The sequence below is a fragment of the Lampetra fluviatilis genome, chromosome 37, assembly GCF_964198595.1.
Source record: "Lampetra fluviatilis chromosome 37, kcLamFluv1.1, whole genome shotgun sequence".
NCBI classification, from domain to species: Eukaryota; Metazoa; Chordata; class Hyperoartia; order Petromyzontiformes; family Petromyzontidae; genus Lampetra; species Lampetra fluviatilis.
Window position 1 is genome coordinate 11,176,323 of NC_136311.1, and position 18,514 is coordinate 11,194,836.

Here is an 18,514-nt window from a genome sequence, read left to right on the forward strand (position 1 = left end):
ACTATACACTACACCACTATACACTACACTACTATACACTACACTATTATACACTACTATACACTACACCACTTTACTACTATACACTACACTCTGCACTACACTATACACTACAAACTACCATAAACTACTATACACTACACTCGTATACACTACACACTACACACTGCACTGCTATACACTACACACTACACTACACACTACACTACTATACACTACACACTACACTACACACTACACTACTATACACTACACACTACACTACACACTACACTACTATACACTACTACGCCCATGCTCGGCAACATTGGAGAGTTCTCTCTCTCGCCACGGCTAGGACATTCCCGCCCGCATTAGCACGGTTGGCTACGTACGGTGCGAAAGAAGTTCGACATGGATGCATTACACTACGATGCACTACACACTACACTCTGCACTACACTATACACTACACACTCCTATACACTACACTATACACTACACTACTATGCACTATACACTACACTACTATACACTACACTACTATACACTACTATACACTACACTCTGCACTACACTATACACTACACTATTATACACTACACCACTATACACTACACTATTATACACTACACACTACACTCTGCACTACACTATACACTACACACTCCTATACACTACACTATACACTACACTACTATGCACTATACACTACACTACTATACACTACACTACTATACACTACACTATACTACACTACTATAAACTACACTACTATACACTACATTATACACTACACCGCTATACACTACACTACTATACACTACACTACTATACACTACACTATTATACACTACTATACACTACACCACTATACACTACACTACTATACACTACTATACACTACACCACTATACACTACACTACTATACACTACACTATTATACACTACTATACACTACACCACTATACACTACACTACTATACACTACTATACACTACACCACTATACACTACACCACTATACACTACACTATTATACACTACTATACACTACACCACTATACACTACACTACTATACACTACACTATTATACACTACTATACACTACACCACTTTACTACTATACACTACACTCTGCACTACACTATACACTACAAACTACCATAAACTACTATACACTACACTCGTATACACTACAATACACTACACTACTACATACTAAATGCATACAACATACATACAATATACAATCATACATACAATATACATACAACATACAAAATACATACAAACATACAACATGCATACAACATACAAAATACATACAAACATACAATATACGTACAATATAAAAACATACATACAATATAAACACATACAACATACATACAAACATACAACATGCAGACAACATACAACATACATGCAACGTACATACACACAACGTGAGAGGGGATCACATTGAGTAGCGGTCGCGTGATTCGCGTTGCACGCCACCAATATGCACATTTCATTTTTCGTCAAAAGTGCTTACTAATTAAAAGCGTCCACTCCACTTTGTGCCAAACGTCAGCTCCCTTGAGGCCTTCTCGACGGTGTGCATCGCCAGTCTCGATGTGAAGCTTCCGTGGCTTTAGGAAACCCCACCAAATGATGCTTTCGGTGACTTTAACAGAAATAACTAATGAGTTGTGAAAATCTTCTCGGTTCCTTCGATAAAGTCACGCAGAAGGGAAGTGATAAAATGATAAAAATAAAATATTTTATTATGTTTTATTTTTATTATTGTAGTACTTCCCTTCTACGTGACTTTACCGAAAGAACCAAGAAGATGAATCCCTGCAGTCACGAAAGCTTTAAATCGAAATTATTTTATTATGTTTTATTTTTATTATTTTATTACTTCCCTTCTACGTGACTTTACCGAAAGAACCAAGAAGATGAATCCCTGCAGTCACGAAAGAAGCTTTAAATCGAGTTGTGCAAAGTTCGTGTTTGACGTCGGTCAACGTTCACGATGGGTCTCTCACCGCACGCGTGCTGCAGCGTGCGGGATTTCGTCTGCTCAAGACTCCGAGTTGCCCGTTAGCTAATTTTACTACGATTTACTATGATTTACTATGCATAATATAGGTTTCTGGGTCGGATCGCGTTATTTATAAATGTGTCGTAACCCTCCACCACCCGACACGGCCAAACAGTAAAAAATGTGTCACGTTTTCAAAGGGCAAATTAATTGACTTCTTTAGCCCACCGGTTTACTCTGATTTACTATAATTACTCGGCAATTAACCGTCTCAAAATATCTCCTCCCGCATGCGTAATATATATAGTTTATTCAGATTTTAATGATTTTTTGTTTAACATTAGAATTATTTCACAAACGTAGACACGACGAAATGTATATATATACACACACATCTCATGTATTTATTGATACAGTACATACCAATTGCAAATTTTATACAGCACCATTGTCGATCGATCTATCTGGATTGTGGAACATTTCGTAGAAAATATTCAAATAACGCCACTTCAGCCTGGAGCGTACAAACGCGTACGGGACGCGTTTCCCGAACGTCCGCTTGTCTAGAAATCGCGTGAATCAAACTTTAATGTAATCTCTCTCTCTCTCTCGATGTGACGCGATTGTGTTCAAGGCTACACGGGGGTAGCGTTGGTCTTGGTCTTTGGAGCGGTGGTGCAGCGGTTAGCGCTACGCTGCGCTACGAACCCGGCGACTCGAGTTCGATTCCCGCTCACGGCCACCAACACCAGTGACGATTATCTGAACCGGTCTTGGGCCTCCCCTAGGTCGACTCAGTCTCAAATGAGTAGCTGGTACGTAAGAATATTGGGGAGACAAAGGCGGCCGGGCGTGGTGCTGGCCCCCCACCCCCGCGTGTGCCGTGCCGGCCTTCATAAGTGCTCGCGAACAGCACTTGCCCCAACAGTCTGTTGAGGCTATACAGGGGATCTTTGTCTTTGTGTGTATATATATTACATATGTGGGGAGCGGTAGCGTCAAATGAGTTCCGTGCAATCATCGCCACTTGGGAGACAAAGGCGGCCGGGCGTGATGCTGGCCACCAAATCCCTCGTGTGTGCCATAGGTGCTGCTACTCGCAAACAGCACTTGCCCCGTCAGTCTGTTGAGGCTATACGGGGGATCTTTGCCTTAGTGTGTATATATATACACACTTAAAAATGGGTGTCCAAATGCGAGACGTCGCATTACGCTGTTGTTGTTGTTGCGTTGGAAGTGGCGCACAAACAACAACAACAACAACAACAACCCAACACGCTCAGTGTCGTCAACAACAACACCACCGCCGTGTCTTTAGCGATATAAAATAGGCGACGTTTCAGGTGATGGTCCTTCGTCATAGCACGTGAATAGAGAGGCCTGTTCTTACGCTGCTGTGTGCGTTTAGATTCATATGCTTAGGTTTTTTTCGGTAAAGTCACGTAGGTAAAAGATTAAAATTAATAAAAGTAAAATAAAAAATAAAATAAAAATCACGACGTTTCGGAGGCAACACAAGCCTCCGAAACGTCGTGATTTTAAATTTATTTTAATTTTACTTTTATTAATTAAATTTTTTTTTACCTACGTGACTTTACCGAAAAAAAACCTAGGAATATGAATCCTTGCAGTCACGAAAGCTTCAAATCTAGAAAGCGTTTAGATTGTTGTACGCCCCCGCACCTCCGATGAGCCACGGTTGGCTACGTACGGTGCGAAAGAAGTTCAGCCTCGAGTTGTGCGATGCAGAAGGCTCATTGCCTGAAACGTCTTCTATTATATATTTAGCCTTTGAGACCACACGCACACGCACACGACGAATGTTATTACCCACTACTGTGTCGTTTGATATACGTTTGTTTAAGCTCTGCATGAGAACCTCTTCATGTGATTATCATCAGACTCAGAATATGTATTTATACTACAGGAGGAATCCGATGAGCTATGAAGCTCTTTTTTAACAAAGATGTCCAGTAGCGGCACGGGGTGGTGATGCCCGTTGACGCCGTGGATGTGTTCCTAGTTGAGGTGCTAACGACGCATTTCAAAACGACGCGAATCTGTGTGGTGGTGGTGGAGGTGGTGGTGGTGGTGGAGGTGGTGGTGGAGGTGGTGGAGGTGGTGGTGGTGAAGGTAGCGGTGGTAGTGGTGGTGGAGGTGGTGGTGTTGGAGGTGGTGGTGGTGGAGGTGGTGGAGGTGGTGGTGGTGGTAGTGGTGGTGGTGGTGGTGGAGGTGGTGGTGGAGGTGGTGGTGGTGGTGGAGATGGTGGTGGTGGAGGTGTTGGTGGTGGAGGTGGTGGTGGTGGAGGTGGTGGTGGAGGTGATGGTGGAGGTGGTGGTGGTGGAGGTGGTGGTGGAGGTGGTGGTGGTGGTTGTGGTGGTGGAGGTGGTGGAGGTGGTGGAGGTGCTGGTGGTGATGGTGGAGGTGGTGGTAGTGGTGGTGGTGGAGGTGGTGGTGGAGGTGGTGTTGGAGGTGGTGGTGGTAGAGGTGGTGGTGGAGGTGGTGATGGTGGAGGTGGTGGTAGTGGTGGTGGTGGAGGTGGTGGTGGTGGAGGTGGTGTTGGAGGTTGTGGTGGAGGTGGTGGTGGAGGTAGCGGTGGTAGTGGAGATGGTGGTGGAGGTGGTGGTGGAGGTGGTGGTGGAGAGTGAGAGGCGACGGATAATGAGACAGGACGCACAATGCTGCCAGCGACGCGAGTGTGCGGGTTGGAGGCGACGGCAGATCGAGGAGTCGCGGTGGTGGTTCATGATCACGTGACGACGTATCTGCGAAACGACGTACAACGGAGACGTAAATCTGGGTATTACTGCATTGTGTGTCTACATACTGTCTGTATACTGTATATCTCTACTATGTCCTGTATATTATAGTATATCGTTAATGATTTATTAATACCCGTGTGCTTGTATTTTAGTATTATTAGCGTGTGACTTTGATCAAACACCGGGTTAGATCCATATCGAGGCTGTTGCTGCCACTCACGGCACGCTCTGGCCGCTGAGATATCTACATCCCGTGCACAGTTTAACTTCCGATCGCATGAATCATTCACGTGTCCTCCTCCTCCTTTTCCTGCCTCTCACAACATCTGTCTCTCTCTCTCTCTGTGTCTCTCTCTCTCTGTCTCTCTCTGTCTCGCTCTAAGTGTCTACTCAGGGAGAATGATCGACCCAACGTTACGTGATGACTCGATATAGCTCGGATAGCAATCATGTGGACACCAGTTAACATTCATTTATAATTCTTAGTTGTGGATATGTCCAGCATAGATGGAAGAGGATAAATGACTCCACCACAAAACTGCGCGTGCGGCAAGATGCCTCGCCTGGTGTGCAGGAGGTCGTGGGTTCGATCCCGACCCTGACGCCTGCTGCTGTTTATTTGGAGTTTGCGTGTCTCTCTCTCATCATCACGGTGGCGAGGAGATGTTGACTACCTCGCCTGGTGTGCAGGAGGTCGTGGGTTCGATCCCGACCCCGACGCCTGCTGCTGTATATTTGTAGTTTGCGTGTCTCTCTCTCATCATCATCATCATCATCACGGTGGTTAGGAGATGTTGACTACCTCGCCTGGTGCGCAGGAGGTCGTGGGTCCGATCCCGACCCCGACGCCTGCTGCTGCACATTTGGAGTCTGCGTCTCTCCCCGTGGTCGCGCGAGTTTTTGTCCCTTCCAACATGTCTAAGCAACATCACCACGCGTTCAGAGGATTTGGCTGATGCTAGAAATTCCCACGTGGCGGTGATGACGACGACGACGATGATGAGCCGCTGTGGCTACGTACGATGTGAAAGAAGTTCAACAACACGCAGTGCACGCACACGTACAGACATTCGCCTCGTCAAGCTGTCAATTGTGGCCAGGTCGCTTCTGAAACAAACACAGCTACGAATCTCAGCGGAGGGGCCTTACCTGGTAAAATAAAAAATAAATGGTTCAGTTTTAGTTGAGTAAATAACAACAACAACAACAACAATAACAGGCGACGTTTCGGGCAATGCCCCTCCCCCTTACCTACCTTCTCCCAGCACACACAGAGAGTATCTTCCCTGCCTCTCCCTCTTTGTATCTCCGCGTTTACCGCATTGACCAGCGCGGTGGTCACATGACTCCTCACCACTCACCCCCTCCACGCCCATCCTGCGACCCACACCGCGTGGAGAGCTCCTCATCCAGCAGTGGATTTATTGTCCACGTTCCTATGACAGGGGAGGGGCGAGCGAGAGGGGGGGGGTATTTATATATTTATTTACGTATTTGTGTTGTTGATAAGTCAACGTCGTTCAGTATTCGTAACAGCACGAACCAGCCACTGCGATTTATTAGAACGCAATTTTGTTTCGTGTGGACATTCCTTTTATTCCATTCGCGATTTCGTCTTCTGGCAAATGTCTTTGTATCTTTTAAAATCCGCACGGCACTTTGAATGGCATCCCTCGGCACGACGCGCGCTCTATAGAAACAGAGTCGTGGTTAATATTTCTATCTTCTTGGTTCTTTCGGTAAAGTCACGTAGAAGGGAAGTAATAAAATAATAAAAATAAAACATAATTAAATAATTCTCACGACGTTTCGGCCACAACGCAAGCAGCCGTCCTCAGGTGAAGACCAGGTCTGTCGGGAAGACAGCGTCTGAATGAAACACCACCACGCTTGGAGCGTATATTTAAGCTGGGTTGGAAGGGGGGGGGAGGGCGCCTTGACAAAATAATTTGCATATCAAGAGGAATTTAGCATATTTATGGGAAATGCAGATATGTGATTAGTACTACTTGTGAAATGCGTAGGAAATTAATATTTGTAGTTCATCGATTGATCTCCTCCACCCCCCCCCCCCCCCCGTGCCACCGCCGCCCCCTCTGCAGGCGAATGTTCCCGGCTTTCAAGGTGCGCGTGTCGGGCCTGGACAAGAAGGCCAAGTACATCCTGCTGCTGGACATCGTGGCGGCCGACGAGTGCCGCTACAAGTTTCACAACTCCCGCTGGATGGTGGCGGGCAAGGCCGACCCCGAGTTGCCGCGCCGTCTCTACATCCACCCGGACTCGCCGGCACCCGGCGAGCACTGGATGGGCAAGGCGGTGACCTTCCACAAGCTGAAGCTCACCAACAATCTGTCGGACAAGCACGGATACGTGAGTGGCCCCAGCGGCGACGTCGAATGGGGGGCGGAGGAGGGGGGGGGGGGCGCGCACCGCTTATGAATTCACTCGCGAGCGGTTTTGTAAATTTTGTGTTTTTTTATTTTTTATTTTTTTATTTAGTTTTTTTTGTTTGACCGGCTTGAGAACGCGAGAGATTCGGATGAACTATAAACACTTTTTGTTTACCCTTTTAAAAATATATCTCACGGTCCTTTGTGGTGGCTGATGGGTGGCCCAAAAGTCAGGACACATAGGGTTATTATATTTATGTTAAACTCGTTTTTTTTACTTTTTCCGAGTACGAGGCCGCACTGAGCTTCGTTCATCTTGTTTCGTCAGAAGCGACCTGCCAATCACGAATGAAAGCTCAGCAAAGTGCGGCGCATCGTCATCGTCGTCATCACGTGGACATTTATAGCAGCATCACCTGCCGGGTCAACGTCCCGTCAGCCGTCTTGATTCCTATTTGCTTCGTCGCTGTTTTACATTATTTTTTTAATGTATTATTAATATTAAGTCCTGTCAGCTGTCAGAGATACGAACAAACCTGTCCGTTTGTCCATTCGCCTTGTCGGACCGTGAGTTGTAAGTTCAACCACCACGCAATAGTTGGCGGTGATGGTATCTACATCTGCAGAACGTGAAGAACCAGTAGCATCTGCATCTGCAGCACATTATACAACTTGTATTCCATTCCCCGTGTTTAGTGTACACGCCGTACAACACGTTTGGAATCGGCGGGAGTAAAGTTGGACTTACGAACAAATCGACTTATGAACACAGACCTCTGTAACTTAACTCGTTCGTAAGTAGAGGATTCCCTCTGATAGCTCAACGAAGCGGCTTATCATCGTGTCGCGTTGGGATTTATAGCAGCAGCAATATGACTCTAAACGCGTGGCGATGTTGATTCTAAATGTGGGAGGGAAAGAAACCGGTGGACCCCGGAGAAAAATCCACGCAACCACAGCGGGAGAGAGAGAGACACGCAAACTTCAAATATACAGCAGCAGGCGTCGTCAGGGTCGGGATCGAACCCACGGCCTCCTGCACACCAGGCGAGGTAGTTAATATCTCCTAACCACCGTGATGATGAGAGAGAGAGACGCAAACTCCAAATATACAGCAGCAGGCGTCAAGGTCGGGATCTAACCCACGACCTCCTGCACACCAGGCGAGGTAGTCAACATCTCCTAGCCACCGTGATCATGATGATGAGAGAGAGAGAGGCAAACTCCAAATATACAGCAGCAGCAGGCGTCAGGGTCGGGATCGAACCCACGACCTCCTGCAAACCAGGCGAGGTAGTCAACATCTCGTCACTGCGACGCCGATAAGACGTGGGTCTGAGGTCCGCGACACGATAGAGACCATTGTGGGTTTGACGGCACGATGACGATGTGGTGTCTGCACTTTTGTCTATTGTCGAGGGCAGCACATCACGGGTTGGATGGCACGGCTGGTATGACGGTAGTCAACACGTCATTTGCGATCGTCACCATAATCCTACAGCCCCTATCATAATTCTTAACTCTATAACACACACCCCGAAATCCCAAACGCTATTCCCAAGCTGCGTGACCATCATCAACCCCAATTGTGTAATCTTAAACCTTTACCCTACCATCTCGCCAAAAGCTGAGTATCCAACCCCGCACTTCCCCGCAATCACTCTAATCTCCGCTCTCACGATGATGCTTCGCGCTCACCGCAGACCTGACCAAAGCTAATTCCCACCCAGATCCATTTAAGCGTACACACACACACACAGTCCCTCTAATCCTAAACCCTAATGATACCCCCCCCCAACCCTAAACATAACTCCTTGCCACAAACACGCCTCGTGCCCTGACCCCCCCCCCCCCTCTAATCGACTGCTGCGCTAACCGTCGTGTCATCATCATCATTCTCATCATCATCATCAAGATCATCATCCTCATCATCATCAGTACACACAGTACACACACAGTACACACACAGTACACACACAGGACACACACAGTACACACACAGGACACACAGTACACACACACAGTACACACACATACAGTACACACAGTACACACACAGTACACACACATACAGTACACACAGTACACACACACAGTACACACGGCACACACACAGTACACACACACAGTACACACACAGTACACACACACGACACACACAGTACACACACACGACACACACACAGTTCACACACACAGTACACACACAGTACACACACACGGTACACACACACAGTACACACAGCAAAGTCCACACGCGCATCGAGACGGCGCGCGCGTGGTGGTAGTGTACACACACAACTGGCCAGCACCACGCCCGGCCGCCTTTGTCTCCCCAAGTAGCGATGTTTACACACCGCAGCACGTACCCACTTGAGGCTGAGTCGACCTATGGGAGACCCGGTTCAGATAATCGTCACCGGTGGTGTTGACCGTGAGCGGGAATCGAACTCGGGTCTCCAGGTTCGTAGCAGCGGCGTCGCGCTAACCGCTGCACCACCGCTCCCCACAGACCCCGACACACACAAACAAAGGCAAAGGTCCCCCGTACAGCCTTATAACAAACTGTCGGGGCAAGTGCCGTTGGCGAGTCTGCCTCGCGTGTTCCCTGGACGTGACGCCTTCATTAGGGGGGGGGGGGGGGGCGCAAAGGTTCTGGACACATTGGGGGGTTCGTTCTTTTAGTATTTGTGAACGCCGCCATTGCAACAATGTCGTTTAATATTGAACCTATCGTCGTAATGCTCAGTCTTGAAGTCTATTCTCTCTTGCATCGGGGGGGGGGGGGGGGTCACCGTGTTGTTTTGCTTGTGTACACACCTTGAAAGCCGACAGCAAGAGTGGAGTGAGATGGAAAAACGTCGTTGATGGTTGTTCAAAGGTGACACGCAGCACGAAGTCTTTAAACAAAAACAAACAGCCATACAGATCGTTTCAAAAGATAATTCGTGCATCATCCAGTTTGAAAACATTTGTTGAAATTAATTAAAGAACGCCGTGTGATTTGTTCGCGTACAATAATATAGTTTAACGCGTAGGCTTTCGCGGCCAATATTATTCCTAAGAACGGTTTTTGGGTTAGATCTTTATTATGAATGCAATAATATAGATATACACACGGTGGCTAGGAGATGTTAACTACCTCGCCTGGTACGCAGGAGGTCGTGGGTTCGATCCCGACCCTGACGCCTGCTGCTGCTGTATGTTTGGAGTTTGCGTGTGTCTCTCTCTCTCATCATCATCACGGTGGCTAGGAGATGTTAACTACCTCGCCTGGTGTGCAGGAGGTCGTGGGTTCGATCCCGACCCTGACGCCTGCTGCTGCTGTATGTTTGGAGTCTGCGTGTCTCTCTCTCCCCGTGGTCGCGTGGACTTTTCTCCGGGTCCTCCGGGTTTTCCCCCCTCCACATTCAGAATCAACGTCACCACCACCACCACCACCACGCGTTCATAGTGATTTAGCTTCTGCTATAAATTGTCACGCGTTGAGGGAAAAACGGCTAGAAAGTTAGCTCAATTGGGCCTTACCTGGTCAAATTAAAAAATAGCTTTAGTTTAATATAAATCAAACCCTAAGTTTAATATAAATGAAACCCTAAGTTTAATATAAATCAAACCCTAAGTTTAATATAAATCAAACCCTAAGTTTAAAATAAATCAAACACTAAGTTTAATATAAATTAAACCCTAAGTTTAATATAAATAAAACCCTGAGTTTAGTATAAATCAAACCCTGAGTTTAATATAAATTAAACCCTAAGTTTAATCTAAATAAAACCCTTAGTTTAATATAAATCGAACTCTAAGTTTAATATAAATTAAACCCTAAGTTTCATATAAATAAAACCCTAAGTTTAATATAAGTCAAACCCCAAGTTTAATATAAATTAAACCCTAAGTTTAATATAAATCAAACCCCAAGTTTAATCTAAATTAAACCCTAAGTTTAATATAAATCAAACCCTAAGTTTAATATAAATTAAACCCTAAGTTTCATATAAATAAAACCCTAAGTTTAATATATGTCAAATCCTAAGTTTATTATAAATTGAACCCTAAGTTTAATATAAATAAAACCCTAAATTTCATATAAATAAAACCCTAAGTTTCATATAAATAAAACCCTAAATTTCATATAAATAAAACCCTAAATTTAATATAAATAAAACCTTAAGTTTAATCTAAATCAACCCCTAAGATTAATCTAAATCAACCCCTAAGTTTAGTATTAATCAAACCCTATAGAGGTCCTGACTTTTAAGCCACCCTGCATATATAAATGTAACTGTTTACGCATCCCATCTGCACTCACAGCCGTCTTGCAAGTGATCTATTGACACAAAACCGTCGCTTCGTCACACTGCGGGTGAAACTGTGGACCCACCGGGTTCGCAATGCTTGGGTCTCATCAGCCGTGCGGACACAAGGTCCCCGCTCTCTACGGTTGGAATGACCGTGGTGGCGATGCGAGCGCGTGAAGTCACCACCGACAACGAGGGCGAGGGAGCGATTCTCCCGCTAATTATGTTACGAACATTTTCCACCACGACGCGAAATAATTATTGCTACTACTACTACGTGTGACAATTAGAGTGGGCGTGCGTGTGCGCGTTCAAAAAGTCGCCGCGAGGGAGACAAAGGCGGCCGGGCGCTGCTACTCGCTAACAGCACTTGCCCCAACAGCCTGCTCAGGCTACACGGGGGGTCTTTGTCTTTGTGTGTAGGGAGCGGTGGTGCAGCGGTTAGCGCTACGCTGCTCTACGAACCCAGCAAGCCGAGTTCAATGCCCGCTCACGGACCATCACCAACACCACCAGTGACGATTATCTGAACCGGTCCTGGGCCTCCCCTAGGTCGACTCAGCCTCAAATTAGTACCTGGTGCGGTGTGTAAACATCGCCACTAGGGAGACAAAGGCGGCCGGGCGTGGTGAGGCCACCCCCCCCCCCCCCCCCCTCGTGTGCCGTGCCGGCCTTCACAGGTGCTACTCGCTGACAGCACTTGCCCCCAGGAGTCGATTGGAAGGCTACACGGGGGATCTTTGTCTTTGTGCCTCACTGTTAGACACAAAGGCAAAGATCCCCCGCGTAGCCTCCACGAACCGCGCGCGGCAAGTGCTGTGCCTAGTTAGCGAGCACCTATTAAGGTCGACACGCCTTTGTCTCCCCACACACAAAGAGACACTGACACACAATGACACACATACGCAACGCGAATACATTTCGATTTGAAGCTTTCATGACTGCGGAGATTCATAGTCTTGGTTCTTTCGGTAAAGTCATCACGTGGAAGGGAAGTAATAAAATAATAGAAGTTGAACATAATAAAATTCTCACGACGTTTCGATTGCAACACAAGCAATCATCATCATCATCAACAGCAAGAACATTTTCTGGGCAACACTGTCGTGGGCAGTGCTGTGGGGGGAGGGCCAATGCCCATTGGCCCTCTCCCCTCATGGCGTCTGTGACCACCACAGTGGCTAAACGGGGGCTCTGGACGGGTGCGAGGGGCTGGTAACCCCTCCACCTTCAATTAATTACCACTAAACTACGATATAAACGAAACACGCACAGACACACGCACACACACAAAGCTAAAGAAACACACACAGACACACACACGCACACACAGTTAAAGAAACACACACAGACACACAGACACACGCACACACAGCTAAAAAAACACACACAGACACACACACACATACAGCTAAAGAAACAGACACACGCATACACAGCTAAAGAAACACACACAGACACACAGACACACGCACACACAGCTAAAGAAACACACGCAGACACACACACGCACACAGACACACACACGCACACACAGCTAAAGAAACACACACAGACACACACGCACACGCACGCAGCTTAAGAAACACACACAGACACACACACACGCACACATACAGCTAAAGAAACACACACAGACACACGCATACAACAACAACAACCGCCATTCGCCACTAAGTGGCGGTGACGTCACCACGACGCTTGTGCCAGGCCATGTGCACCTTGAGGCCACGTGAAGTGTCGAACGCCCGCTGGCAGGAGGTCACGGGGCAGACCCAGGTGCCACGGGTCGACTGACCGAGATGACCGAGATGACTGGCTGATGCACCACCTGTGCCCCCTACTGTGCCAACTTGCTGTGCTTTAGCCACCCGGCGCTCCGCTCGTTGTTGTGAGCGTCGCTCCTCCGCCCTCCGTTGTTGTTGGAGGGCGACTGCCTCTAACTGCCCAGTAGCGTCCTTCACGAGCCTCCTCCACTGAGGCCGATCTTGACACCGCTGGTACCAGTCATCGGCAAGTCCACTCAGCTCCACGTCCTCCTGTACCACATCACTCCATCTCTTCTCTAGCCCGTGCCGCGCCCGTTTAGCCCCCTCGATCCGGCCGAACACGCATACACACACACATGCACACACAGACACACACACGCACACACACAGCTAAAGAAACACACACAGACACACACACGCAAGGTCGGGACACAAGGCAGTCGACCTGACTGGTGTCGAGTTTGCTGTCCCCCCCCGCTCTGCACCTCCGATTAGCGCAGTTGGCTACGTGCGGTGCGAAAGAAGTTGAACACACACGTGTGCAAAGACAAAGGTCACCCGTTTAGCCGTCACAGCAAGTCGGGGCAAGTGCTTTTAGCGAGTAGCAGCGCCGATGAAGGCCGGCAGGGCACGCGAGGGGTGGGTGGGTGGGGGGCCAGCACCACGCCCATCCGTCTTTGTCTCTCCCCAGTGGCGATGTTTACTACACACCGCATCAGGTACGCATTTGAGGTTGAGTCGACCCAGGGGAGGCCCAGGACCGGTTCAGATAATCGTCACTGGTGTTGGCCGTGAGCGGGAATCGAATTCGGGTGGCCGGGTTCGTAGCGCAGTGGGCTAACCACTGCACCACCGCTCCCCACACAAACACACTCTGGATCATAAACACACACACGTATACACACAAACACACACGCATCTACACACAAACACACACACACGCGCATATATACACAAACACACACGCATCTACACACAAACACACACACGCGCATACACACACACACACCCTGGATAATAAACACACACACACGCCCAAATACACAAACACACACGCATCTACGCACAAACACACACACACGCGCATACACACACACACCCTGGATAATAAACACACACACACGCCCATACACACAAACACCCTGAATCATAAACACACACACGCGCATATACACACAAACACACACCCAGGATCATAAACTCACACACACATCTACACAAACATACACACGCATAAGCACACACACGCATCTACACAAACACACACACGCATAAGCACACACACGCATCTACACAAACACACACACGCATAAGCACACACACGCATCTACACAAACACACACACGCGCATACACACAAACACACAAGATGGATCATAAGCACACACACGCATATACAGAAACACACACACACACGCGCACAGACACAAACACACACGCTGGGTCATAAACACACACACACACACGCATACACACAAACACACACACACACACGCATATACACAAACACACTCAATTAGGCCCTCACTCAAGCCTCTGCATCACGCAGCATCACAACTCCACACACAAAGACAAAGATCCCCAGTATAGTCTCTGAAGGTAGTTGGAGCAAGTGCTGCTAGCGAGTAGCAGCACCTATGAAGACCGGCACTGCACACGAGGGGGGGGGTGTGCGATGGGTGGGTGGTCAGCACCACGCCCGGCCGCCTTTGTCTCCCCAGTATCGATGTTCACCACACATCGCACCAGGTTACTCATCAGAGGCTGAGTCGACTTAGGGGAGTCCCAGGACCGGTTCAGGTAATCGTCACCTACACGCGTTGCTACTCGCTAGCAGCACTTGCCCCACAGTCGGTGAACACTTGCCGGTGGATCTTTGTCTTTGTATCTATGCAAGGTAGCCGCAGGGGGGCGGCTTGCCTCGCTTTTTAATGGCTTCGGCGTCACACGCTTTTAAAACGCATCAATTTCGGTGTATATGCCTACACATCACCCTACATACAATAGAGTCAGTAGATACTACTATAGAGTTAGTAGATACTATATGCCTACACATCACCCTACATACAATAGAGTCAGTAGATACTACTATAGAGTTAGTAGATACTATATGACTACACATCACCCTACATACAATAGAGTCAGTAGAAACTACTACAGAGTCAGTAGATACTATATGCCTACACATCATCATCATCATCACGGTGGCTAGGAGATGTTGACTACCTCGCCTGGTGTGCAGGAGGTCGTGGGTTCGATCCCGACCCTGACACCTGCTGCTGTATATTTGTAGATTGCGTGTCTCTCTCTCATCATCATCACGGTGGCTAGGAGATGTTGACTACCTCGCCTGGTATACAGGAGGTCGTGGGTTCGATCCTGACCCTGACACCTGCTGCTGTATATTTGTAGATTGCGTGTCTCTCTCTCATCATCATCACGGTGACTATGAGATGTTAACTACCTCGCCTGGTGTGCAGGAGGTCGTGGGTTCGATCCCGACCCTGACGCCTGCTGCTGCTGCTGCTGTATATTTGGAGTTTGCGTGTCACTCTCTCTCCCCGTGGTCGCGTGGATTTGTCTCTAGGCCCTCCGGGTTTTGCCTCCCACATTTACAATCAACACCACCACGCGTTTAGAGAGTATTTGGTTACATCTTCACGTGATCAGCCACTTCGTTGAGCTATGATTTCTGATGGCCAGATCGCTTCTGAGAAAGAGCTGGTGTAGCTCTGTGGGGCCTGACCTGGTTTAAAAAAAAAATAAAGTTTAGTTTTAAATTTCGTAATTAATAACAATAACAATAGGCGACGTTTCGGGCAATGCCTCTCTTACCTACCCTCTCCCAGCACACAGCGAGTCCAGAGAGGTACTGGTGTACAGTTCTAGATTTGAAGCTTTCGTGACTGCAAGGATTCATATTCTTAGGTTTTTTCGGTAAAGTCACGTAGGTGAAACATTTTAAATTTATAAAAGTAAAATAAAAATCACGACGTTTCGGAGGCAACACAAGCTTCCGTGCTGTTACGGTTCCACCTGAAGACGGAAGCTTGTGTTGCCTCCGAAACGTCGTGATTTTTTATTTCATTTTTATTTTACTTTATTAATTTTAATTTTTTCACCTACGTGACTTTACCGGAAAAAACCTAAGAATATGGTGTACAGTCTTTGCGGATTTCACACAGCACTTAATATCAAATGTTGGGTTTTCATTCGAATGTCATTATCCTGTGGCGGGCCATGGCCGCGAAACGTCGCCTATTATTTACGTGTTCTTATTTATGTCACACACACACACACAGGCACGCGGTCTTGTTGTTGACTAACGTGCTGAGTTTCCGAGGCTATATAGAATATCAGCTGAATTAATATCAGTGTCGATATGCGTGTGTGTATACCCGTGTGTGTGTGTGTGTGTTTGTGTGCTTCTGAGCATTCCCCTTAGGTCGACTCAGCCTTAAATGAGTACCTGGTGCGGTGTGTATACGCCTCGGCTGTGTGTACGTGTGCGTGTGTGTACGTGTGTGTGTGTACGTGTGTGTGTGTGTGTGTGCGTGTGTCTGTGTGTACGTGTGTGTACGTGTGTGTGTGTGTATGCACGTGTGTCTGTATGTATACGTGTGTGTGTACGTGTGTGTGTTTGTGTGTGTGTACGTGTGTGTGTACGTGTGTGTGTGTGTGTACGTGTGTGTGTACGTGTGTCTGTATGTATACGTGTGTGTGTACGTGTGTGTGTTTGTGTGTGTGTACGTGTGTGTGTGTGTGTACGTGTGTGTGTACGTGTGTCTGTATGTATACGTGTGTCTGTATGTATACGTGTGTGTGTGTGTGTACGTGTGTGTGTACGTGTGTGTGTGTGTGTACGTGTGTCTGTATGTATACGTGTGCGTGTGTGTGTGTACGTGTGTGTGTGTACGTGTGTGTGTGTACGTGTGTGTGTACGTGTGTGTGTGTGTGTGTACGTGTGTGTGTGTGTGTGTACGTGTGTGTGTGTGTGTACGTGTGTGTGTGTGTGTACGTGTGTGTACGTGCGTGTGTGTACGTGTGGAGCGGTAGTGTAGCGGTCAGTGCGCTACGAACCCGGCGACCCGAATTCGATTCCCGCTTACGCCCAACACCGGTGACGATTATCTGAACCGGTCCTGGGCCTCCCCTAGGTCGACTCAGCCTCAAATGAGTACCTGGTGCGGTGTGTAGTTAACATCGCCACTGGGAAGACAAAGGCAGCCGGGCGTGGTGCTGGCCACCCCACCCCCTCGTGTGCCGTGCCTGCCTTCACAGGTGCTCGCTAACAGCACTTGCCTCAACAGTCTGTTAGAGGCTACACGGGGGATCTTTGCCTTTGTTTTATTATACACGTGTATGCGTGTTTATTTTTGTTTATTCGAATTATAGACGCGTGTGCACATAATACACGCGTGTGTGCACATGATACACGTGTGTGTGATACACGTGTGTGAACAAGTTGTACTCGTGTGTGTGTGTGTACGTATATGGGTGCATGATACACGCGTAGCTGTGGACATTATGCGCGCGTGTGTGTGTCTGTGCAGTATTTTATATATATATGTGTGTGTACGTGTGCGTTTTCATTGTGTGTGTGTATGCATTATACACATATATATGTGTGTGTATGTGTGTGTGTATGTATGTGTGCATACGTATGTGTGTATGTGTGTGTGTATACGTATGTGTGTATGTGTGTGTGTATGTGTGTACTTGCGTGTGTGTATGTGTGTATACGTATGTGTATGTGTGTGCATGTGTGTGTATGTGTGTGTATATGTGTGTATGTATGTGTGTACTTGTGTGTGTGTATGTGTGTGTGTGTCCCACCCAAATGTGTGTATGTCGGCTCGCGCGTGAATCTTTATTTCATGTATTTTTCGTAGAGAAATCCGATAAGCTCCGAAGCTCTTGTTCACAGACGTCCAGTCGAGGCGACAGTTGAAGGCAACACGTGGGGGGCGGGGGGGGCGGGGGGGGGTGTAATCTTTATCCGTTTTCGGGCAGCACTTGCCCCAACATCCTCTGCGCGGCTTTACGGGAAACTTTACCTTTCTACTTTGTATTTTTTGCAATGTCTGGGTGGGGGCTAGGGGGGAGGGAGTGGGGGGGAGTGGGGGGTGGGGAGTGGTGGGGGGAGTGGGGGGTGGGAGTGGGGGGAGGGGGTGGGGGGGAGGGAGGGAGTGGGGGGAGTGGGGGGGTGGGGGGAGGGAGTGGGGGGGTGGGGGGAGGGAGTGGGGGGGTGTCGCTTGCTGGGATCTTTGACTCCGTGACCCGC

At 47.9% G+C, this 18,514-nt stretch overlaps 1 protein-coding gene across 1 annotated transcript in view; it reads left to right on the forward strand.

The window, feature by feature from the left end:
- LOC144945380 (uncharacterized) overlaps positions 1-18,514 on the forward strand; it is a 96,391-nt gene that overhangs the window by 53,085 nt on the left and 24,792 nt on the right. The window contains exon 2 of the mRNA XM_078873876.1: positions 6,874-7,141. Within this exon, the coding sequence (XP_078730002.1) occupies positions 6,874-7,141 (268 nt within the window). The remainder of the gene's footprint in view (positions 1-6,873; positions 7,142-18,514) is intronic.